The sequence below is a fragment of the Coptis chinensis genome, chromosome 5, assembly GCF_015680905.1.
Source record: "Coptis chinensis isolate HL-2020 chromosome 5, ASM1568090v1, whole genome shotgun sequence".
NCBI classification, from domain to species: domain Eukaryota; kingdom Viridiplantae; phylum Streptophyta; class Magnoliopsida; order Ranunculales; family Ranunculaceae; genus Coptis; species Coptis chinensis.
In genome coordinates, this window is record NC_141460.1 from 80,252,663 (window position 1) to 80,277,252 (window position 24,590).

General features: G+C 37.9%; 3 protein-coding genes, 3 long non-coding RNA genes, 1 other non-coding gene and 1 pseudogene across 12 annotated transcripts; 6 read left to right on the forward strand and 2 right to left on the reverse strand.

Moving 5' to 3' along the window:
• Nucleotides 1-11,233, forward strand: LOC147499183 (uncharacterized). The gene is made up of 8 exons (XM_086563436.1): nucleotides 1-1,166; nucleotides 1,787-2,563; nucleotides 3,176-3,463; nucleotides 3,545-4,062; nucleotides 5,200-5,482; nucleotides 7,371-7,520; nucleotides 7,639-7,871; nucleotides 9,233-11,233. The coding sequence occupies exons 1-8, from the start codon at nucleotides 257-259 to the stop codon at nucleotides 10,859-10,861; spliced, it is 4,788 nt and encodes a 1,595-aa protein (XP_086419562.1). The 5' UTR covers nucleotides 1-256; the 3' UTR covers nucleotides 10,862-11,233.
• Nucleotides 4,896-7,545, forward strand: LOC147499184 (uncharacterized; annotated as a pseudogene). Its single transcript, XR_015195718.1, has 3 exons — nucleotides 4,896-6,484; nucleotides 7,112-7,284; nucleotides 7,371-7,545. The product of XR_015195718.1 is annotated as an uncharacterized LOC147499184 (transcript).
• An 810-nt stretch (nucleotides 11,234-12,043) lies between the features above and the next one.
• On the forward strand, nucleotides 12,044-15,112 carry LOC147499185 (uncharacterized). The gene is made up of 3 exons (XR_015195724.1): nucleotides 12,044-12,201; nucleotides 12,317-14,975; nucleotides 15,078-15,112. It is a non-coding gene; the product is annotated as an uncharacterized LOC147499185 (long non-coding RNA).
• Nucleotides 14,699-17,043, reverse strand: LOC147499186 (uncharacterized). Of its 2 annotated transcripts, none has more exons than XR_015195722.1 (3): nucleotides 16,656-17,039; nucleotides 16,268-16,556; nucleotides 14,699-15,137 (listed from the first exon to the last, which is right to left on the reverse strand). It is a non-coding gene; the product is annotated as an uncharacterized LOC147499186 (long non-coding RNA). The 2 variants fall into 2 exon arrangements; XR_015195721.1 differs by lacking the exon at nucleotides 14,699-15,137 and adding an exon at nucleotides 15,593-16,002 and having other exon boundaries at nucleotides 16,656-17,043.
• Nucleotides 16,455-18,028, forward strand: LOC147499187 (aspartate aminotransferase, mitochondrial-like). Of its 3 annotated transcripts, XR_015195719.1 has the most exons (4): nucleotides 16,455-16,584; nucleotides 17,284-17,443; nucleotides 17,525-17,599; nucleotides 17,681-18,028. XR_015195719.1 is itself a non-coding variant. In XM_086560978.1 (3 exons), exons 1-3 carry the CDS (start codon nucleotides 16,514-16,516, stop codon nucleotides 17,525-17,527), a joined length of 234 nt encoding a protein of 77 aa, XP_086417104.1. In that variant the 5' UTR covers nucleotides 16,455-16,513; the 3' UTR covers nucleotides 17,528-17,674. The 3 variants fall into 3 exon arrangements, 1 of the variants encoding a protein (XP_086417104.1); XM_086560978.1 differs by lacking the exon at nucleotides 17,681-18,028 and having other exon boundaries at nucleotides 17,525-17,674; XR_015195720.1 differs by lacking the exons at nucleotides 16,455-16,584; nucleotides 17,681-18,028 and adding an exon at nucleotides 16,982-17,121 and having other exon boundaries at nucleotides 17,525-17,674.
• A 1,543-nt stretch (nucleotides 18,029-19,571) lies between these two features.
• LOC147499188 (uncharacterized) lies at nucleotides 19,572-19,919 on the forward strand. The gene is made up of 2 exons (XR_015195726.1): nucleotides 19,572-19,710; nucleotides 19,778-19,919. It is a non-coding gene; the product is annotated as an uncharacterized LOC147499188 (long non-coding RNA).
• Nucleotides 19,920-20,325: 406 nt separating this feature from the next.
• LOC147499189 (uncharacterized) lies at nucleotides 20,326-24,425 on the forward strand. 2 transcript variants are annotated; one of them, XM_086560981.1, is made up of 6 exons: nucleotides 20,326-20,527; nucleotides 20,613-21,258; nucleotides 21,880-21,995; nucleotides 22,105-22,702; nucleotides 23,379-23,666; nucleotides 23,770-24,425. In XM_086560981.1, exons 1-6 carry the CDS (start codon nucleotides 20,450-20,452, stop codon nucleotides 24,279-24,281), a joined length of 2,238 nt encoding a protein of 745 aa, XP_086417107.1. In that variant the 5' UTR covers nucleotides 20,326-20,449; the 3' UTR covers nucleotides 24,282-24,425. The 2 variants fall into 2 exon arrangements, with proteins under 2 accessions (XP_086417107.1, XP_086417106.1); XM_086560980.1 differs by having other exon boundaries at nucleotides 20,327-20,527; nucleotides 20,598-21,258.
• Nucleotides 24,426-24,512: 87 nt separating this feature from the next.
• TRNAP-AGG (transfer RNA proline (anticodon AGG)) lies at nucleotides 24,513-24,584 on the reverse strand. The gene has a single exon. It is a non-coding gene; the product is annotated as a tRNA-Pro (tRNA).
• Nucleotides 24,585-24,590: the final 6 nt, after the last annotated feature.

The following is a 24,590-nucleotide window of genomic DNA, read 5'->3' on the forward strand; positions in this document are numbered from 1 at the left end:
GATCAACAATGGATTGCAACAACATTGAAGAACACTAATGAAGCGCCTGGTTCTTAGCCATATGTTGAGTAATAAAACAAGCCTGTCACCTTTTGTCTTTTTGGTCTTGGCTGACTTAAGGTCCGACCTTGAAGAAACAGTGGGTACAATTCCTCATTAAAATTTGACTCCTTTCTGACTTGAGTTAGCTAGTCAACTTTTACAGACAGTAAGTTAATGAAAAAGTTTCAATTCACCTGATCTTGATTGACAAACAATGGATTGCAACAAAGAAGAGGCAAGAAGAGCCCAAAAGATGGCTGAGGAGAAGATGGAAAACAAAGATTTTATTAAAGCGAGCAAGTTTGCACTGATGGCCAAGCGGCTTTATCCAACTCTGGAAAACATAGAGAAGATGTTGGCAGTCTGTGAGGTACACTGTTCTGCTCAGCTTAAAGACAGAGACTGGTATGGTATTCTTCAAGTCGTTCATACAGTGGATCGGGCATCTATGAAGAAGCAATATCGGAAGCTTGTTTCCCTTCTTCATCCCGATAACAACAAATTTCCAGGTGCTGATACCGCCTTTAAGCTGGTTGAGGAAGCTCAGAACATGCTTTCCGGTTATCTCAAGGACTCACCAACTTTCTGGACTTCCTGCCCTTCTTGTCATACTAGGTACCGGTTTAAAACTATTTATTTGAATTGCTCTTTGCAATGTCCAAACTGCACAAAACCTTTTCTTGCTATGAAATTGGAGGCCCCAAATCCAGCTGGGGGGCGCTGTACTCGGAAATCTCCCCGACAAAAGCAGAGTGTTTGTTATAAGGAATGTTTAAGGTCTGCAAAGAGGTCCAAGGGGACTGGAACTTCTAATGCCAGTAGCCATCAGAAACAGAAGGGAAGCGCTCTTTTGGATGGAAATAACAAAGCTCAAGAATGCAATCCAAATGTGGACAGTAAGGAGATTGGTGGCGATCAAGAAGCAGAGGATATTGATTTTATAGAAAACAGAGATAAGCTTGCCTCTGCTTCTGTTAGTGATGGTATTATGACTACTATTGATAAGACCCCATCTATTGTCATGGAAACTCCACTGGTGACTAAGGAGGTAGCTTCAGCTATTGCAAATCTCAATGATACTGTCTGTCCGGTTTCTATTGCAATGGAGTCTACGCCTATCAACGGTGAGTTTGTTGAGCCCTTAGTTTGTTCTATTTGTTAGAACTAGTTAGGGTTCTATTTGTTGCATCTCTTTATGATATTTGTTAAGATTTAGGATAAGACATTCTAGCAGAAAAATAATACTGCTTCTGATCCTAAAGCCTAGTTGGGGTTCAGGACCATGAAATTAAGAACTAGTGTGATGTGCCCAAGCTTTTCAATGCACATAATTTATGATTGTACTCTAGTTGTCTTAACAGGCAATCCCATATCTCAAGTTGGGAATATGGTTATAGAAGTAGAACTACTCATTTTTCTCACTAGTCACTATACCTTTCCTATTATTAGTTGCATGTTCGTAAAGGAAAAAGTGGGTGTGGAAAAACTTGATAAGCAAGGCACTGGTAACCGGTTTCAAACAAATATGGTTATAGATGTTGAATAGGTGGTGATTTATATTCCGAACAGTTACCTGAATAAAACCTTTCTATCGTAAAGTTAATAGTTGTTGTAACATTGTTAACCTAGTAAAATTTGCGTATCAGGACCAAGACTTAATTTGAAAGTGCAAAAGATGATAATGTCACTTTCTTTGTCACTAATAATCATGTTTTTATTGCTCACGAGTTTTTAATGATTGCAGAAAAGGTTAATCCCACGGCTAGTGAAGCTATGCCTATGGCTACGGAGGCTGTGCCTAATACTACTGATTCTTCTGCCGGGACTGATCTTGTCGATATTATTGATACTGTGGTTGTCACTACAGAACCGGTTTCCAACACTGTTGTCAACACTTCATTTGCTGTTACTACGGATGCAGCTCCACTTGTTGCTCTTAATGAGACTTCTACTTCTATTGAAAGTTGTACTTCCAATGATGGTCTAGTTTCAGTTGGTAATGATCCCGATCCTGCATCTATTCCTTGTAAGATAGAAGAGTTGTCTGATACAGAAAACATTGAAGTGGATATGGAGAGGATGGAAGAGGCCGAACCAGTAAAAGACCGCCCAACCTTCTGGACTGCATGCTCCGTTTGTAATACAAGATACGAGTATTATAAAGATATTTTGAACAGAGCTCTGCGGTGTAAAATGTGTTTGAAACCTTTTATTGCATATGATTTGAATGTTCAAGGTGTACCTTCAGGAAATCCATTGACTCAGCCTGATGGCCCTGATGTTCCCGAACAGAAAAAAGGCAGTCACAATGGTCATAATAAGGGAGAGGAGCTTGCCCCTGCTTCTGTTAGTGATGGTCGTGCTCCAAATGCTCCTGTTAGCGATGGTATTATAAATACTATTCATAAGACCGTTTCTAATATTACGGAAATCCCACTGGTGACTAAGGAAGTAGCTTCAGCTATTGCCAATGATTTTGACTGTCCTGCTTCTATTGCAATGCACTTTGTGCCTGTCAAAGGTGAGTATGTTGAACCCTTCGTCCATTCTATTTGTTAGAACTAGTTAGGTTTTGCGTACTCTCTTCATGATATTAGTTAAGATTTAGCCATTTAGGATATTTAACTTTTCAAAAACATTCTAGCAGAAAAATAATACTGCTTCTGATCCTAAAGCTTATTTTGGGTTGAGGACCATGAAGTTAAGAAATAGCATGACATGCTCAATTGACAACTGTACTATAGCATTTCAATGCACATAATTAATCGCTGTATACTGGCTGTCATAAGAGGCCACTCCATATCTCAAGTCGGAAATCGTTTTTGTTGAACTGCTCATTTTTCTCACTGTACTATAATTACTTGTATATTCGTAAAGGAAAAAGTGGGTGTGGAGAAACTTGATAAGCAAGGCACCAGTTTCAAACAAATATGGTTATAGCAGTAGAAGAGGTGTGATTTAAATTACTATCAGTTACGTGATTAAAACCTTTTCATGTAGAGTTGATAGTTGTGGTCACGTATCAGGACCAAGACCTCACTTGAAAGTGCAAAATACAACAATGTCACTTTCTTGCCGTAGTTACTAATAATCATGATTTTATTGCATGCTCACGAGTTTTTAATGATTACAGAAGAGTTTACTCCTACTGCCAATGAAGTTATGCCTATGGCTACGGAAGCTTTGCCCATTATTAGTGTTTCTTCTGTTGCAAATGATCTTGTCGGAATCATTGCGGGAAAGTCTATTGCTGTTACAGTGGAATCTGTGGATATCACTAAAGAAGTGGTTCCCTCCATTGCTGTCAATCCTTCCTTTGTTGTCACTAATGATGCTGCTCCCCTTGTTGCTCCCAATAAGACTTATTCCGCTTTTGAATGTCATACTTCCGCTGTTTCCAATGGTGAATTAGTTTCAGTTGGTAATGTTCCTGTTCCTTATTTACAAGTTTCATTTGGTATTGTTTAACAGGTTTTTTAATGATGAGAATATTTATGACCAGATAATCAAATTGTAGATGGCGTACTAGTACCCACGTGTTATGCGGACTTATATCATCAAATTTTTATGAAGCATGGGCATTTGGAGACCACCGAAGTTATTGAAGTGAGATCTGTTTCGTATGCTTTACTTGTAGAGCTTCTCAGACTTATCTCTACTTTGAAGAAGGTACATGTTAGTGGCTTGACCATTGCCATTCTTAATGAGTGGGAGAAAGTTATTAGGAGTGGGGAGGCAGTGCGTTTTAATGTTGGTTGGCTTCGAAAAGCTTTTAATCAAATTAAAGATTGTTATACTATTTATGAGAATTTTCGTGGTTTGTTGGTATCTAATGAGGAAAGATATACAGAACAAAATGTAGAGATTGTTACCCTAACAGCTAGCATAGAAAAACGGAAGGGTGAAATTGAAGATTTTTGCAATGCGCTAGAAGTTGCCAAGAACAGAAAGAATGACTTGACTGCGAAGATTAATGAAGCACGTGGATACCTTTCCCAGTTTGACGAGTTATTCTGCTTGGTGCCGTAATTATCGCATGTTAGTCACTGTTTTTTGCGGGAAAAGAGTTCTGTTTATTGTTTTTCTGCTTAAATGTATGGCACTAGGGAATGTTGTTTATTCAGAAGTAGGTTTGTTACCGTTCTGTTCTTTTGTTATTGAGTATTTGAGTATCATCAGAGGTCCCATTTTTTTCTTCGCAATACCCCTCTGATTGTTACATACATTAATTGAATTTTGCCCGAGCTATACTTTGGATCAAATTTTCAAACTTCAGACCATTTCTTGCAATGATGAAGCTGATGTACCCTTCTCTTAGCCGTATCATAGGCAAGGATAACAAGTAGCCTTAGATCTTCAGTGTGTTGGGTGAAACAAAACGAATCTCAACTTCCATATCACATTTGTCTTTAGAGGTTTGATAAATCTGTGAATATTGGTATTGTTTGATATTTCGGATCTTGGTTCACTTATATAACAATAATAATGGCCCGCCCTTGAAGAAACAGTGTGTTCAAACTTATGTTAGATGGACCGTTGGAGCAGTGTGATCTCCTCGTTTTTTACTCCTTTCTGACTTGGAAGGGAGATTACAGAGAGAGAAAGAGGAATGCAGTTATGCAGTGAGAAAGGATCAATAGTTTCTTCACTCATTCATCTCTATTCTCAGCAGCACTTAAGTTATTTTTAAAAAAATTGTACCAGTTTCTTTAGCATGATACTTATCTCTTGTATTTGTACCATAGCAAAGTAAGTTTCTCTTCTCTAGACATTTGCTGGTTTGAGTGGTTTCCTATACTTGCATATTTACATCGTGCTTTTTAAGTACCTTATTCTGTGTTTACATAACTTTCCATAATTTCTTGTTCTAGCTTACATTTCACTGATACCATGTGTAAAACCCCCAAGTTACACATTTTTGGGGTTTAAGTGTGTATATTTGTTATTATGTTCTTCTTCTAGTTACAGTTAAGTGAAATCCCCCAAATGTGTTTACATACCTCCGCTAAAAAATACACTTGTGCCTACACATTTTCTGTTTTCAGTTTAAAAATTGGATGAACCATGTTTTTTTTTTAATTTGATTTATGCAGTTTCGCTACGATCTGTCGTTGAACTGGAAAGCTTTTCTTTTTAACTTCGCGCCATTTGTTCAAGATATACAAGGCAGCACGTCTTACTTTTGTTACATTAACAATGGATTGTGACACTGAAGAGTCCAATAGAGTCAATGGTGTCGCAGAGGATGGGATACGGACAGTGCATTCAGACCGATTAAAATGCAAGGCTAGGTGTTACCGTCATTGTGATGAAACTTTAAATGATGATGAATATGTAATCACTCGAAAGAAGTCAAGGGAAAGCGGGGCTCTTGATGTCTTGAATGATCAAACTGAAGCGTTTTCCAAAGGACTTGATGTTGGAACCACTAAGCCAGCTGGTTTTGCAAAAGCTAAAAAAACGAAGTCGGCGAAAAGAAATGATAGAGAGGAGATATTTAAGAGAAATTTCAATGAAAAAACAACTCTGGAACACAATGCTGAAAAATTCGTGCTAGATAACAAGAAAAGCCAAGAATTTGAGTCTGTTGACGTCCCTGATCCAGAATTTTATCAATTCGATAATGATAGAATGGAAGACAGTTTTAAAAAGGATCAAATATGGGCTATTTATAGTACAGATGCCAGATGGGCATGGTATGCCTAGACTCTACGCACGGATCAGGAGAGTTTTCTCTCCTGAATTTGAGTTGGAGATTAAATGGCTGGATGCCAATCCAGATGATCCAGACCATCTTGACTGGGTAAGAGCAAAGTTGCCTGTTTCTTGTGGTAAGTTTAAACATGGGATGACTAGATTCTACGGCAATGTTAATATTTTCTCTCATACTGTTATCTGTTTGAAAAACACTACAAGAGGTTTGTTCGAGATATACCCTGGAAAGGGTGAAATTTGGGCGCTCTTCAAGAACTGGGATATTAAATGGAGCTCTGACCCAGGCAACCATACAGACTATGAATATGACTTTGTCGAAATTCTGACAGATTACAACGACCGAGTTGGCATTATTGTTGCTTGGAAAAGTTGAAAGGGTTTGTAAGCCTTTTTGGGCCAAAGAGAGGTATGGCGTTATTTCACATTCCGCCTAATGAGATCTACAGATTTTCCCACATGACCCCTTCATATAAAACGACTGGGGCAGAAAGAGAAGGTGTTTCTGGTGGATACTTTGAACTTGATCCTGCATCTATTCCTCGTAAGATAGAAGAGTTTTCTGATCCAGAAAACATTGAAGTGGATGGTCGTAATAATGGAGAGGAGCTTGCCCCTGCTTCTGTTAGTGATGGTCGTGCTCTAATTGCTCTTGTTAGCGATGGTATTGTAACTACTATTAATTTTGATTGTCCTGCTTCTATTGCAATGCACTCTGCGCCTGTCAAAGGTGAGTATGTTGAGCTCCCTTCGTCCATTCTATTTGTTAGAACTAGTGAGGTTTTGCGTACTCTCTTTATGATATTAGTTAATAATTTAGGCATTTAGGATATATTTAATTTTTCAAAAACATTGTAGCAGAAAACTAATCCTTCTTCTGACCCTAAAGCTTATTTTGGGTTGAGGACCCATGGACCATGAAGTTAAGAACTAGCATGACTTGCTCAATCGACAACTGTACTGTAGCATTTCAATGCACATAATTTGTCTCTGTACACTGGCTGTCTTAACAGACCACCCCATATCTCAAGTTGTGAATCGTTTTTGTTGAACTACTCATTTTCTCACTGTACCTTTCGGCCTTTCCTATAATTAGTTATATATTCGTAAAGGAAAAAGTGGGTGTGGAGAAACTTGATAAGCAAGGCACCAGTTTCAAACAGATATGGTAGTAGCAGTCTGAGAGGTGTGATTGAAAATACTATCAGTTACTTGATTAAAACCTTTTTACGTAGAGTTGATAGTTGTGGTAATGACCAAGACTTTATTTGAAAGTGCAAAATCTGATTATGTCACTTCCTTTCCCTTGTCGCTAATAGTCATGCTTCGATTGCTCACGAGCTTTTAATGATTTCAGAAAAGACGGCTATTGATACTGTGGTTGTCACTAGAGAAGCGGTTCTACCACTGTTGTCAACCATTCCTTCGCCGTTACTAATGATGCAGCTCCATTTGTTGCTCCCAATGAGACTTCTACTGCTATTAAAATTCATACTTCCAATGTTTCCAATGATGATCTAGTTTCAGTTGGTAACTATCCTGATCCTTTACAAGTTTCATTTGGTATTATTTAACAACTGTTTTATGATGAGATTTGTTTTTTAATAAAATTGTAGATGGCGTACTAGTACCCGCTTGCTATGCCAACTTGTATCGTCAAATTTTTATGAAGCATGGGCATTTAGAGACCACTGAAATTATTGAAGTGAGATCGGTTTCGAATGCTTTACTTGTAGAGCTTCTCAGTTATTTCTGCTATGAAGAAGGTACATTTTAGTGGATTGACCATTGCCATTATCAATGATTGGGAAAGAGTTGTTAGGAGTGGGGAGGCAGTCCGTTTTAAAGTTGGTTGGCTCCGAGACGTTTTTAATCAAATTAAAGACCGTTATAAGATTTATGAGACGTCTCGTGATTCATTGGAATCTAATGAGGAAATATATGCAGAACAAAATGCAGAGATTGTGACCGTTAAAGCCAGCATAGAAAAATTGAAGGGTGATTTGAAGAAGTTCTGCAATGCGCTTGGAGTTGCTAAGAAGAAAAAGAATGACTTGGCTGCTAAGATTAATGAAGCACGTGATTCCCTCTCCGAGTCTGATCATTTATTTTGCTTGGTTCTGTAACTAGTGTACGTTGGTTATGTATTTTTGTTCTCTTGTATGGAGTATCAGCAATAGTATCATTTTGTCTTGGCGATAGCTAGCTACTGAATGTTGTATATACATTAATCTAGTGGATCAATGATTTGAACTTGCACTTGTCAAGTGAGTGAGGGAACCTTCTGGGCCGACAGGGGTATGTGGCCCAAAAAGTATTTTAGTTGGTTTCTGTATATTTTCATTCTCGAGCAATTTTTTTTTCACTCTTCCTCTTTCTTTTCTTCTCAACCAAACCCAACTCTCTCTTTTCCCACCACAAACCCATCTCTCTCTCTTTTCTCCACCTGCCTCCTCCGCTCACGCCCCCACTGCTTGCAGTTATCTAATTATATTTTCTAGTCCATATTGTAGAGCAACTGTATCAAATGCTGAAAATGGCACAAATCCTACCTCACCCAAGTTCCGATATTTACTGATACATTGGGAAAGCAGGGGTTCAATAAATCGTGGATATTGAAACTTTGGGTCTTGGCTTGTTAATTCTTTCTAGGCCCGACTTTGAAGAAACAGTGGGTGCAAACTTGAGATTTTAAATGGACAGTTGGAACAAAGTGATGTCATCAACTCCTTTGTCCTTTTCTGACTTGGGAGAGAGAGAAAGTGATCTCTGTACTTCTGTAGTCTCTCACTCTCTCTCGATCAGCAGCACTTTACTCTTTTACAAGCTTCTTCCCATAAACAAAGTAAGTTTCCATCTTGGTAGTTCATGGTTGACACACTAGTTGTTAGTTCTACTTGTATACTGCATCATGCTTTTTAAATACCATCTACTTGTTTCATTATGTTCTTCACACACTAGTTATTAGATTTGTTATTCTGTATAAGCATTTAGCTTCTATCATAATGATCTTTCCTTATTTTTCTTGTTCTAGCTCACATTTCACTGATAACATATGTAAAAAACCTACCAAACTAACTGTGTATCATTTATAATTAATGAGAAAAAAAATACCCCAAGTTACTAGGGAATATTTTGGGGGGAAAGATGTACTTGTGATTGAACTACTTGGTGTGTATGTTTCTACTGTTTAAAGGTCAGTAATATCCCAAATGTGTCAACTTTAACACACCCTCCCCTTAAAAAGCACTCCCCAAATGAAGTGCTTCCACATTTGGGGTTTCAGTTCATCATTTGGAGTCTTGGATGTTTGTTTACTTAGTGGATTTTTTTATTGTTACTTTTTATTGCTATTTCTTTTTGGGATTTGATTATTAGTTGAACTGAAAAGGTTTCCTTTCTAATTTTGCGCAAATCGTTGATGAGATACAGGGCACTGGGGATTCATTTTGTCAGATTAAGGATGGATTGTGACTAGGAAGAGGCCAATAGAATCATTGGGGTTGCAGAGGATGAGATGGGAAGCAATATTGCCCTTGAGGGACAGACTGTGTTTTTAGGCCGAGGAAAACGCAAGGCCATGGAGAAGCACATGCCAGCTCAGAAGAGGCTTTTGAGGTTCTATCTTGAAACCGGCAGCGATGAGGACGAAATTATTGAAAAGGGAGAAGAACGTTGTGTTTTTACAGCAGAAATTGTTCGTAGGCATTGCCCTCATTGTAGTGGAGTTTTGGATGATGATGAATATGTGGTCACTCGAAAGAAGTCAAGGGAAAGTGGGTCTCTTAATGTCTTCAATGATCAAAGTGAAGCATTGTCCAAAGGACTTGATGTTGGAGCCCATGCGCTTCTTGGTTGCAGTGCTGGTTTTGGAAAAGATAGGGAAAAGAACTTGATGAATCTAAATCATAGAGTGGGGGTGCTTAAGAAAAAGGGAAATGAGAAACCAATTATCAAACACAGTGCTGAAATATCTGTGATAGGTAACAAGGAGAACTCAGAATCTAAGTCAGTTGCCGTCCCTCATTCAAATTTTTATCAGTTCGACAAAGACAGGAATGAAGGTAGTTTTGAAAAGGATCAAATATGGGCTGTTTATGATACGCACGGCATGCCTAGACTCTATGCACGGATCAGGAGAGTTTTTTCACCTGGATTCAAGTTGGAGATTGCATGGTTGGATGCCAAACCAGATCATTTTGACCAGATGATTGATTGGATCAGTTCAAAGCTGCCTGTTTCTTGTGGTAAGTTTAAGTATGGGAAGACTAGAATCTCTGACGTTATTAATATATTCTCTCATATTGTTAAATCCGCAAAAAGCACTAATAGAGGTTCGTTCGAGATATATCCTAGAAAGGGTGAAACATGGGCCCTCTTCAAGAACTGGGATGTCAAATGGAGCTCTGATCCAGACAACCGTAGAAACTATGAAGTTGACTTTGTCGAAATTCTGTCAGATTACGAGGAGGGATCTGGCGTTATTGTTGCTTACTTGGAAAAGGTGAAAGGGTTTGTAAGTCTTTTTAGGCCAAAGAGAGGAATGGCCTCATTTCAAATACCCCCTCGTGAGATCTACAAATTTTCCCACATGAGCCCTTCGTATAAAACGACTGGCAAGGAAAGAGATGGTCTCTCTGAAGGATATTTTGAACTTGATCCTGCTTCCGTTCCTGATAAAATAGAAGAGTTTTTGGATCCAGAAGACGTTGAAGTGGATACGGAGAGGATGGAACAGGCCCGACCAGGACAAGACCGACCAACCTTCTGGACTGGATGTCCGTCGTGTAATATGAAATTCCAGTATTACAATGATATGTTGAACAAAGCTCTCAGGTGTGTAATGTGTTTGAAAATTTTTATTGCTAATGATTTGAATCTTCAAGGTGTACCTTCAGGAATTCCCAGGACTCATCCTGTTGTTCCCCAACAACGAGAGGCTAGTCAGGATGGCCGTATTACAAGATTGCGGCATGCTGTCTTGGACATCACTTCTGACGGGGGATTTCAAAGGCATAATGCAGGCACTTCCACCACAGTTAATAGGTGTTCTAAAAGCAAAGGCAAAGGCAAAGGCAAAGCGGTAGTGGGTGGATCTGGAAAGTAACTGATGAATGACGATTGCACTGTTTTATCGCTTAAGATAATGTATGTCTAAAAGGTTCGGGGGGCTAGATCAGATAGGTGCTGTGTGGTACTGGTCAGTTCAGGTTCATCCTTAGTCCAGCAGTGTCTATTTAACTTGGAGCTTTTGCCTTCAATGCTCCTTGCGAAGAAAATAATATTTCCAAACTTTCAGTGTTCTTTTTGTTTTCTGGATGGGTGGTCGAATAGGTATATTTGACAATCCCAATTATTTTGAGCTCTTCTACTGAAAAACTTTGCCCTCATGCAATGTCTGTATAACTTGGAGCTTTTGCATTTGATGGTGCTTCAAGTTTCTCTTGAATGGCAGACTACTTTCCTAGTTTCTCAAACAGCATTGGGTGTGTGTTTGCGACAGGATAAAATTAACAATCATTATATCAGAGACCTCTTACTAATCTTTTCTAGCCATGTGATTTCTTTGAAGAAATCCGTTTTGTATATTGTCGAGACTGTATCAAAACTTTAATTACAAATGATCGTTATTTAACGATTCAACTTGTTTGAGGGCTAAATTTGGGGGCCTAGTTAGTTTTTCTTATCTTTTATAGGAATGTTGATTGTAGAGGCATTTGCTGTTACGGTGCGCTGTGAAATGACGATTTATGTAGCTCCTTTGCACCGATACCACATGCCAAGGACGATTTATGCACGCCCAGAAATGACCCAAGGTAGCACAGTAGGAATGACCCAACTACAGTAGAAAACTGAGAAAAAACAGCATAGGATGCAAAAATGCCCCGCAACGAGCAACCAACCGTGGATGCATGCATAAGGTGGTGTTTCACGCCTAAACAAGGACGCCCATTGAATAAATAGTAGGGTTAACCAATACCAAGTACACTGTAACAAAAGTCTAACCGATGTTCGCAACTCCTCGAGCTTGATATGCTAGCTTGGCTATCGTCCCACTGACAATTTTTGGCCTACTAACAACATCAGTAAGGTAAGGTTTCAAATAGATGTTTTGCTTATCAAAGACCATTAATACTGAGTAGTTGAGAATGCTCCCAGTGACCCACGTCAGCTTCCCTTTTTTCTCTCACACTGACACATCAGATTTTATCTAAAAAATGGGTTCTACGCTTTTTTTTGCAATTTGATTGTTAAAGTAGCTCAAAATACATAAAAATCCAAAATAGATAAGTAGATAAAAACCTCTTTCTTAAATCTTATCTCCATTCTTAAATCTTATCTCATTCTTCTTTTATTCCAAAATTAAACTAAAAATGATAGAGTGATGTCAAAATTTAAAAACTTTTTCCTCTCTCTCCACTTTCACTCACTTCTCTTCTCATCAAGGTATCCTTCATTATTATTTTTTCTTTTCTTGATTTTATGTATTTGTTAATTAGGCTAATAATAATCAACTAAATCCGTGTTTTTTTTGTTTAATTTTTTAATTTTAATTACACAGAATTCAGAATGAGTCTTCTAAGGTTATGAAAATAGTTAGGTTTTGTGTGGAAGAAGAAAATGTTGTTGACACACCGGTTCGAATGACGAGGTCTAGAAAGGGTATTGACTTAGTTGTGTTTTCGCCATTGCCGAATGCCAAGAAGAAAACAAAAAGAGGACGGAAAAAGGATGGGAATGATGATTCTACTGCTGTAGTTTTGTCAGAGAGTATTAGTGAGGCACCAGTTCGAATGACGAGGTCTAGAAGGGGTACTGACTTAGTTGATCTGTCGCCTTCTCCTGTTGCGAGGAAGAAAACAAAAGGAGGACGGAAATTGATTTCAAGAAGTTGAAGTTAAGAAAATGGGACTTGCTTGAATCACTTTTGAGAATAAGTGCCTTGCAATTGTTCTTTTGTGCCGGTGTTCCAAACAGTGATGCTATTGTTGCCTTAGTACCAGAGAGAGTGTTTGTGTTCGAACTGTCTTTCTTCAGTAGTTGTGAAAGTGTGTAGGAGTTGCTCTTTTTCGTCCTCATGTCATTTTTGCACTGATACAAATTTTTTGTTCTTCATGTACAAGGATAGAAAGCTGTGTAGTTATTTTGTTGCTGGCCTTGAGGTAGTTATTGTTTCATCCAACCAAACTTCCAAAAACAACCTTCTTCATCTGTTGAAATTCTGTATTGGGGCGTTGTAACAGATTAATACTCATCGGCATGATAGACATTTGATGTTTTGGAGATTCAGAAATTGTAGGAAAGTGATGCACGTTCGGAGACAAGTTTCCCCACTATCTAAAGCAGTTAAAACAAGAAAGATACTTCCTATTTTTTCTCTCTTATCTCTTTTGAAGATAACCTCTGTTTCATTTATATTTTCTGTCTCACGTGAGGTTGTTTCTGGATATCTCTGCGATACTTCTACCGCTGTAGTTTTGTCAGAGAGTGTTAGTGAGGGACCAGTTCGAATGACGAGGTCTAGAAGGGGGACTGACTTAGTTGATCTTTCACCTTCTCCTGTTGTGAAGAAACTTTGGTTGCTTCAGAGCAATTTGGATTAAATTTGAGTGACTGCAGAACTCTTCTTTTGATACATTCCTTTACACATCAATAAACAGAAAGACAAAAGTTAGTAAATCTGTAACAACTCCTTTTACAGAGTGAAATTCTTATTACACCTGTTCAAACTTGAACACAACTGATTGGTCAGACAAGCTCGCCTATGATGCGTTAAAAATTCACTTCTTTTCATTTCAGCAAGATAAGTCTCACTTTTCTATTAAAACTGACTAGCAATGGATGACACAAATATAGTTTCAATGTTTGTGGTAAATGGTGGTTAATGCATTAGATTGTAATGGCTACTACTGGACTGGATACAACGTGGTTATGTTGATCCTAACAGAATTTATTTTTTAGAGAAATCAATAGTTGACATGGATACTATATCGTGCATTCAAGCACCGCCTGTTAGAAAAGGGAAGAAAAAGCAAGCGAAGGATGAGGTAGATCATCTCAAACAAGCTGAGAAGAAGAAGAGACGCTTGGAGGAAGCACTTGCTACTTCTGTTGCTATTCGATCGGAGCTAGAAAAGAAAAAGCAGAAGAAGAAAGAGGAACAACAGCGGCTTGACGAAGAGGGAGCCGCAATAGCAGAGGCAGTAGCCATGCATTTCCTCTTTGGAGAAGACTCTTGACCGCAATAGGATGAAGGTTTCAATCCTTGGAACCGTGCCAGTAATATAGGCTTTTTTATGGGAGGGCGAAAAGCAGTCCCTGGTAATCAGGGCTATACAAGGTATTCACTTGAAGGACTCGGGCGGGTGTCAGATTTCTTTCTGCCACAGAGATACTATCTGCATCAATTATTAGAGATTGCATCCCTTCTGGCATATTCTTGCCAGTTGTATTTTATATTGTTGGCAAAGGGTAATAGGTGAAGTCTTACTACGGAGTGAAAATTAGCAAGTTGTTTTGAGATCTTTGGGTCTTTCAAGTCACAACAGCTCTGCTTTGGCGCCCGAAAACGGTTCTGTTCTTTGATACCGGTTAGACATGCTGACTGATGCTGAGGTCAATTAGATGGGGTTTAGGGAACATATGCTCCACATTCTTTAGTACAGCTATTAATGTAGTAAGCCCGGCGAATACCGGGCAAATTATCTAGCCATATATTGGACTCAGATCTTTTTGGTTTATCTCTACACTCACGATGAACCCTTGCTTTTGGCCGTTGAACAGGGAAGAGATATCTCCACCACCTTCATCTTCAAGTCCAGAAACACTAGAAACATTAATTGAAGCTGATAAACAACGTTCCATCATCGTATCTCGAGGAAACGAAGAATTAGATCGAACGGTTTGCTCATCCTATTAAGGTACTTTCCTCAAAGTCCAGATCTCTATTGTAGATATTTTTGGATTTGTGTGCTTTACAATAACTAATGATTGCATACAAGAAGTATAGACTTTCCAACGGGTCTTTGAGAATTTTTTTGATACAATAATGACAAGGGGAAGAGCTGATGGAGTTCAAAAGAAGCGCTTAATCTCTGCTTTGTGTGTTGTGGCAATATTTCTTTTCTTCACTTCCCCTTTAGGATAAGCAGTAATCTGAATTTCAAACGATGTTAAGGTGACCATGATATGCCGATGGGAATGTTTCCAGAGTATTGCCAGTGAGAATTCTCAGCGAGTCGTCCTCTTCTTTGGGCCTTTCTTTTTGTGTCTTTTCTTCTGCAGCCTCGACACTGATCTGTGTTCTGTAATCGCATTCGCAGGGCACTCCTCATGAATAGAGCTTCTTCTAGGCCAATATCTTCCTATATCTTGACCGTTCACTGATGTTTTGTGTATTAAAACTATTAATTTAAAAATGGAATCAGAACTTAGAAGCAACTAAGTAAAGTTACAGGTAAAAGATGTCCAATTCACAACCTATAGCACAAACCCATTCTGGTAAGATTGCAGTGGAGCAGGAATGTTAACAAATAACATGTCCAAAACACATGTTCTGCTGCTCACAGGCACTAACACAAAGAGCTTTATACAGGAAGAGTACGAGACTAACCGTGTCCTGCTGCTCTAATAAGTTACTTTTACGTATAAATGACATGTTGTATAGTTATACAGACATACTGAGTTACAGCAAAAGGTTAAACATGTCTACAGGCTCCACTTTGCCAAATGACCAACAGGTCATAACCCCCCAACAACATTCAAACACCTAAATGAGCAGGTATGTGGAACCATTATCCTTTTCCTATCAGGCACACACACGAACTGCAATACTATGTAAAATGATATGACATTTTATAGTCGTGCAGACAAAGCAAATAGAAGTGTGCAAAGAGAAAGTACAAAAACTCACTTTCACAACACATATAACTACATGTGAATGGTCAAATATCGACCACAAGTTTACAAACTGGCTGATTGAAGATCACAATATCAAGATATTTATTTATTTAGTCATAATATAACTGGGAGTCAAGATGTCAAATCATTCAAGGCCATCTGATAAGGTGAGGGACACAGGTCTCCGGAGCCATGGAACAAGGTATCCAGCATATCACAGCTGACACTGCCGACCAGCACCTCACCACATAATGATCATTTGGGCACATGAGAAACAAGCAAAGCCACTTGGCTACACCCCCACATGCTGCTTGACCCAGTCAGTAACTGGAACAAAACAGGCTTATCCTACACACAGTTCGGTAAATTGAACAAAATTAGGCTTATCCTACACGTAGTTCATAAATGGTCTATGTTCTAAACTGCATTTATAGATATCTAATTTGGATAGACATTCTCGATAGATCCAACAAAGCAAGTGTGAGTAGGGACGTTTCCTGTTGGTGTTTAATATGACCTAACAGAACACTTCTGAAAATCGGAACATCGCATTGATTTCAAAGAGCCCAAAAACTTAAATGCCGAGACACATGAGGTCATTGTTCATACTTACCAGTGTTTGTGTAGAGACACATGAGGTCATTGTAGCAGAGAGGAGTTGAAGCAAAACCATTTTCTTTCATTTTCTGCAGATGGGACACGGATTTATCAGTTAGGCCTGCTCTGACATAACAATTCAAGAGCGCGCCATAAGTTTTATCAATTTTGTCTTCGTCGCTCAAACTATTGAAGTAGCTCTCAGCAGAATCCAAACCTCGGACTCTTCCAATCAGATCTAACTGCACAGCACGTTCCCCTGATGAAAATGTGCACTCAACTTTCTTTTCCATCCATTCAGAAACCTGAGGAACAATGTAACCATGCGAAAAGGTCATGTTAAAAGTAACTTAAAATATATCAAATGAATAATTAAACAAGAAAACAATAGTATAGCTACTAACATGAATACGCGTTCTAACTTATCTCACACTCTCATATGGATGACTCTCTCTTTTTCTGACCATAGACTAACAGTCTTGAGCACTTTTATCAATTTTGTTTGTCAGCACCTTACGTAGGACCACTGAAAACACTGCTTTCCCAAAGAGCTAGCTACTTATTTCCTTTTCAGGCCAACAACAAACAGATACTGTGAAAGACTCTGAGACTTCTGTTTTTACCCATTAACACACATATAATATTGCGCATCTGAAGACTTGGAATGTCTTTCCCTTACCCGACTTGCCTCATGTTGATGCTAGACCTATTGGTAGTTGGAGAGGGTGTTTTGGCAATTGAATTTGACCAGAGCAGAAGAAGCATGTATGTGGCCATACTCTCCCTCCATGTTGCAGGACATGAATGAATACTTAAATAATATATATAAGTGATGTACGAACCAACTGGAATAGCATAGACCTACGCTGAGTACGTACTTTTTAGTCACTCTTTTGTTGGCTTCCAAAACTAAAATGATATGTTGATGTCTGAAGTCTGGATAATGATAGGCTGCTTCATCTCATTTTGATTATTACCAGGGGAGGAGATTTTTGTCATGCTTTCTAACAATGAGCTCCTTTTATTTTGCAGTGTCCTTTGTGAAGATGAAAAACAAGCGGTTGCTGTGAATAGTCAATTGCAACAGCTTGCCAGACCTATGTACAGCAACCAGCCTGTCCATGGTGCTCTTATTGTGTCAACCATCCTTAGTAGTCCGGACTTAAAGAGCCTGTGGCTGAAGGAAGTCAAGGTAACCCCTAAGTTCTAAGCGGTTCACAATATTATCTTAAATTCTTAATTGTTAACTATGATATTTTTTTCTCAAGTGCAGTGAACATAAGCTGTTCTATTCACCTTTTAAGGATTTAATTTGGAATTTGGTCTAACGTGGCTGAAGGAAGTCAAGGTAACCCCTAAGTTCTAAGCGGTTCACAATATTATCTTAAATTCTTAATTGTTAACTATGATATTTTTTTCTCAAGTGCAGTGAACATAAGCTGTTCTATTCACCTTTTAAGGATTTAATTTGGAATTTGGTCTAACGTGGCTGAAGGAAGTCAAGGTAACCCCTAAGTTCTAAGCGGTTCACAATATTATCTTAAATTCTTAATTGTTAACTATGATATTTTTTTCTCAAGTGCAGTGAACATAAGTTGTTCTATTCACCTTTTAAGGATTTAATTTGGAATTTGGTCTAACGTGTCTCTTGACAATGAGCTCATAGATGTTTTTATATTTGGAAATATAAATTGCTTTTGTCATGTTATTACCTACTTGATATCAAATTGCGGGTTAAGTTCTTAATTCGACATTCAAAATAAAAACAACCTTTTCTCTACAGCAAAATGTGACATTAAAGGATTTAAATCCACGTGTTGAAATTCACTATAGTAACCCATCCAATTGTATCAATTCTTGCTTTTGATCCTTTTCAAATACTCTTGGCTATTGGGACACTGTGTTTTTTTTTTTTTTTTTTTTTTTTTTAAATATTGTGTGTATGAAATGTTTTACTTATTAGGCTATTACTAACTATTATTAAGTTAAGTATGCATATCCATAAAATATATGACATATCCGTCATCTTCTTACGTATTGCATTGAGTCGGCTCTCTTGCATCTTTTGCCCGTCGATTCTGTTTATACGTTTAAATTTTAAACTTGGATATTACATGTTTGTTCATTTGATGCTTTTGCTTCTTTACATTTCTTAGTTTCAATATGTTACAAGATTTCATGGCTTTATGTAATGATAGATGATGCAAAAGGATCGATATCATGTTGGAAGCGATTAGAAGAAGCGAGGGTAGCACAAAATCACAAACAGTTTCTTGCGAGTCTTCTTAATTAGTTCTTATTTTCCTGCGGATCTTTAAGCCTCTTCGTTGTTGAATTGGTCGTAGTCTCATTGAAAATGTGGATCCATCCACCGTGAATCGCTAGCTGTATAAAGATTTGTTCCCGATCAAGAAACATTGGATTTGTATTATAATTTCGTATTCTCCGAACACCGATTGCCATAAGCGGGTAAACATTCTAAAGGTAGAATCATGGATTTAGAAGGAAACCAGTTCAATTATTTATGTTTGTCCACTTTAAACTATATTATTTTCAACTGCCTGGCCTGGACATAGACATGGCCGACTCATATTGTTTGCAAAATAAGGAACAAATTCTTTTGATACCTTAACCTTAGGTTCATCAAAGCATTGCTCCCTTAGAGAGGGTGTTTTACAAGGTTTTGTGTAACGCTCTAACAAGAAAATTATCTATAAAAGAAAATTGAAAGTAAGGATGGTATATGTCACAGATTGTTCTAAGGCATTTGTTATCTCGCTTCATATTACGTGTAATGACATCATTTTTGCCTTTGATTTTAGGTGGGGGTGCTTTGCTTTGTATTTTTGGCCCTCATACTTATGTCGCAGTTGACTACTGGCTGGAGGGTATGGATTCTTTTCAAATTAAACTAACTGCATGCAGTAGACAGATTTGGGATTTTGATTCCCTTTTTAGTTAGGAAATGCTTTTGCGCACAGGATGGTGTGCATGTTTACACAGGATGGTGTGCATGTTTATTTGTTTGTGGGTCGTGGGTGGTTGCAGTTAATTTGTCTACCCTTTAAAAAAATTATATTCTTTATAAAATTTTAAATTTTATTTTTATATCAACAAAATTAAAAATAAAAAAATGTTCTGCCAAAACAGAAGTAGGGTCTTTCCTACTCTATCAACCTTTTAAAGTCCACCCTTCAATTCAAAGCCCATAGACAACTTTTTGAAATACTTTTAACCCAAATTACAAAGCCTAGATCAAGCCCATACTTTAATCATTTTACAATAATTCTACACCAAAATCTCCCCCTCTTCTCTTTGGAAGCTCTGATCAACCGTATGCAGGTATTAAACCTCTTTCTCCTTTCAAGTCATCGTCTCTTTCTTGCATTTATATTTATATTTAAGGAAAAAGTACAAATATTTGATAGTCGTAGTACTGTTTGTTTATACCATGCATAGGTTGAAACCCCATTATAATACATCTATTGTTATACTCATGATTGACCATGAATACTGAGTAGTTGAGAATGCTCTCAGTGAAACACGTCAGCCCCCTTTTTATTCAAATCCATGCCATTTTCAATTGTTCGTAAAAAAACCAAAAAAACAGAAAGTACAAAAGAAAAATCTCTCTCTTCCTCTTATCTCCATTTTTAAACAAAAAGAAACCTGAAAAGTGAGAGCTCTCCAAAGTAGTAACTCAGGAACCCTAACTTACTGCAAGGATAGCAAGGTTTGAGAGCTTGCAATCTCTTTAAAAAAAATAGAAAAACATAAACTCTTCAAACAAAGTATGCAATTAATCATTAGCTATCAATATACATATATTATTTATTCAAGTGGACTTTAGGCTTTTGAGTCATTAGCTATTTATGTAGCAAGTCCGGCCATAGGCCGGGCCAAATGGCTAGTTCTAACTGGTAACAAGTAGCAACTGTTCTTGTAATCATAGATTCATTCCACGTGTTAAACCAACTAGGCAAAAATTTGTTTTTTACACAAAAGACGAAAAAAACATACTTCTTGGGTGCAAATAGCCAAAAATGAAAAAACCCATTCCTCAATCTCTGCAAAGCCAAGGACACCTCTCTTGTTATGAAGACCCTATGTAGTGCATGTTTTGTTTGGGACAAGGGTGTGTAGGAAGAGAGGAAAGAAAATGTTAGTCTGTTGAAGAAATAAACTTTTTCGTTTAGCAATGAGACGTCTGATCATCGCTGATGATGATGATGATGATTGGGATTATGGTTCTGTTGATACTGGTTTCCAACCGAAGGTATTTTTATCTTTTGTTTTTTAAGTTATTGTTCTTGTACTTTTATTTCTTAAATTCTTTTTCTTCTTAGAACATTTTGTTCAAGAGTGAGACTAGTTCTGGTAGTAGAGACCATACGAATGGAGTTTCGGATATCAGTGGTGGTTTGGATAAGGATGTTAAAGATGGGAATGATGTTGAGGAAATGGGTGATGGTAATGTTGTTGAGGAGAAGGGTGATGGTTTGGATGAAAATGAGAGTGATGGTAATGATGAGGAAGAAGCGGATGACCGTTTGGATGAGGATGATGATAGTGATGCTGAGGAAATTGATGATGATTGTGACAACGAGGAGAGTGGTGGCGATCAAAAAGAAGATGAAGAGAATGAGGTGATTGGTGGTGATGAAGAAGAAGATGAAGAGAGTGGTTTTATTGATAACCAAGAGGAGCTTACCCCTGATCCTGTTACTGATGGTAATGGTAATGGTCTTGAGGAAAAGGGTGACAGTTCGGATGAAAATGTTAGTGATGGTAATGATGAGAAACAAATGGGCGATGATTTGGATGATGATGATGTTAGTGATGGGCTTGCTCCAATTGCTCCTGTAAGTGATGGTACTGAAGCTACTATTGAGAACACCCCTTCTGTTATTCTGAAGAACGGACCTGTGACTAAGGACATAGCTTCTGCTGGTGTCGATGATATTGATAGTCGTGCTTCTATTACTATGGACTCTGTGCCCTTTAATGGTGAGTATCTTATGATAATAGTTTGGACTTAATGATTTATGATACTTATGATATTAGTTAGAATTTATGATACTTATGATATTAGTTAGGATTTGTGATGTTTTACATTTATAAAATGTTCTATCAGAAGTCCAGGTAATGATACAGCCATTTAGGTACGCGTCTGATATACTAATTATTTGTGTTGAGGACATGAACTTAAAACACGTGTGACGTGCTCAAACAACAATTGTAGCTTTTGATGGAAAATAATCTTATCAACATATGCTGATTGTCTTCATAGGAAATCCCATTTCTAAATTTAGGATTTATTCTCATTCAACTACTTCTTTGTATGGTATCTTTCCTATTGCTCGTTTATATTTGTTAACAAAAAAGAGAGTATAGGAGAAAGTTGATGAGCCAAGTCACCAGTTTCCAACAACTTGGTAATAGAAGTAGAAGAGGTAGTGGTTTATATTACTAACAGTAACGCAAATAAAACCTTTTAACCTTAAAGGTCATACTTGTGGTTACATTACCAACCACAAGCTTGTAATATATCGCATATCAGGACAAAAATTTCCTTAGAAGTGCAAAATAATGATTATCTCACTTGCTTTCCCGTGTTACTAAATGAAGACACCAAGCACAATGTCATGGAGAAGCATATGCCAAGAAAGAAGAGATCTTTGCGGGTGTTCCTTGCAACTGACGGCAATGAGGATGAGTTTGTTCCTGTTCGTCGCAAATGCGAGGTATTTTTTATTCTTTGAAATTTGATTTGTTGTAGAAATATTCTTTGGGAGTTCAGTTTATTCTTATTTTCAAATTATCTTTTCTATGTTTTCCTTTTTTCTTTCTTAGGACTTGGATAATGCTTCTGTGTTGGATGAGATGATGAGTGCCAGCGTCCGTAATAATGGATGCAACGAAAGTTCAGAAGAGGATGTTAGTCATGGTAATGGTGCTGAGGAAACGGTTGACGGTTCAGATAAGGATGTTAGATGTGAGAATGATGTTCATGATTTTAGGAAAAAGAGCAACGGTTCGGAACAGAATGATGTTAATGATGGTAATAATACTGAGGAAATGGGTGAGGAAATTGATACTGATTGTGACAATGAGGAGATTGGTGGCAATCAAGCAGGAGAAGACATTGATTTTATTGGTAAGAAAGAGGATCTTTCCCCTGCTTCTGTTAGTGATGGTCTTGGGCTAATTGCCTCTGCTAGTGCTGGTCTTGCGCAAATTGCTCCTGTTAGTAATGGTCTTCAGCCAATTGCTGCTTTTTGTGATGGTCTTGCGCAAAGTGCTCCTGTTAGTGATGGTATTGTAGCTACTATTGAGAAGACCACTTCTGCTGCTATGGAAAACGAACATGTGACCGAGGAGGTAGCTTCTGCTGTTGTCAATGATATCAGCGGTCCTGCTTCTAGTATTCTGGACACTGTGCCTGTCAATGGTGAGTATGGTCCACCCTTCGTTTCTTTGTTTTGTTCGAAGTTATTTAACTTATGTCTATGCTCTTTATGATTCTTGTGATATTGTTAGGATTTGTGATATTTTACATTCATAAATCATTTTATTAGGATAAGGATATACCCACACAGGGATACATCCGATTGTAGAGCTTATTTGTGGTTGAGGGCATTGATTAAATATTTCAATCTCACGTGATGTGCTCAACCAACAATTGTAGCTTTCCAATGCTCATATTCTTACCCATGTATCCTGATTAGCTTAATAGGCAACCCCATTGCTCAAATTGGGAGTTATTTTCATTAAATTGCTCATTTTTTTATCACTGTATCCTTCCTATTCTCAGTATATATTCGTAAAGGAAAAAAAAGGATGTGGGAGAAAGTTCATAAGCCATGCCACCAATTTCCAACCCATGTTGGTAATAGAAGTGTAAGAGGTAGTGATTTATAGTTTTATACTACTAACAGCTGCACAAACATAACATTTTAACTGTGAAATTTTTACTTGTGGAATTGTGATACCTCAACCTTGTAGTATTCACAAATCAGGATCAAGACTTCAGTACTTCACTTAGTGAAGAATATGATAGCGTCACTTCCCTGCCCTTGTTACTAATTATCATGCTTTTATTGCTCACAAGTTTTTAATGATTACAGATGAGGTTACTCTAATGGCTAGTGAAGTTATGCCTTTGGCTACGGAGGCTGTGCTTATCACTAGTGATTCTTCTGATGCGAATGGTCTTGTTGAAATTACTATGCAAAAGGCTATTCCTGTTGCTTTGGAATCAGTGGTTGTAACTACAAAAACGGTTTCAACAGTTGTTATCAGCCCTTCCTTTGAAGTTACTAACGATACTGCATCGGTTGTTGCTCCCAAAGAGTCTTCTACTGCTACTGAAAGTCATACTTCCGTTGTTTCCAATGATGATCTGGTTTCAGTTGGTAATGATCCTGTCTTGTACGAGTTTCCTCTGGTATACTTTAACCACCTTTCCATGATGAGACAATATTTAATGATAAGTTTTGCTTGCTTTTAAAATTGTAGATTGTGTAATGGTACCTGCTCGTTTTGCCAACTTGTATCATCAAATCTTTTTGAAGCATGGTCATCTCGAGACCACCGAAATTGTAAACGTGAGATCAGTTTCGCATGCTTTACTTGTAGAGCTTCTCAGAGTTATTTCTGCTTTGAAGAAGGTACGTCTTAGTGATTTAACAGTAGATGTTCTCAATGATTGGGAGAGTGGTATTGGGCTTGGAGAGGCGGTGCGTTTTAATGTTGGTTGGCTTCGAGAAGTTTTAAATCAACTTAAAGCTCGTTCTAAAATTTATGAGACTTGTCGTGGTTTAATGGCATCTGTCGAGGAAAGATATGCAGAGAGAAGTACAGAGATTGTGACCCTTACAGCTCGATTAGAAAAACTGAAGGGTGAAATGGATGAGGTTGGCAATGCCTTGGAAGTCGCTAAGAAGGCAAGAAATGACTTGACTGCGAAGATTAATGAAGCACGAGGCTCCCTTTCCGAATCTGACCAGTTATTCTGCTTGGTTATATAAATAGTTCATGCCAGTTGTTTGCTCAATGGCAAGAGAATTTTGTTATATATTTATCTGTTTAAATCTGTGCCATTTTTGTAAATGTAGTTTAACTGTTACAGAGTATGATCAAGGTTCTGATTATTACACACTTCAAAGTTCAAACTGGTGTGTTCTGGTATCATACCCCCAATCAACAGGAAATGCGTGTTCAGATATTTACATCGATTAAAAAGAAATTTGAATCTTTTTGGGTCATTCCGAGAATTGAACTCGGGACCTCTCGCACCCTAAGCGAGAATCATACCACTAGACCAAATGACCTCTTCA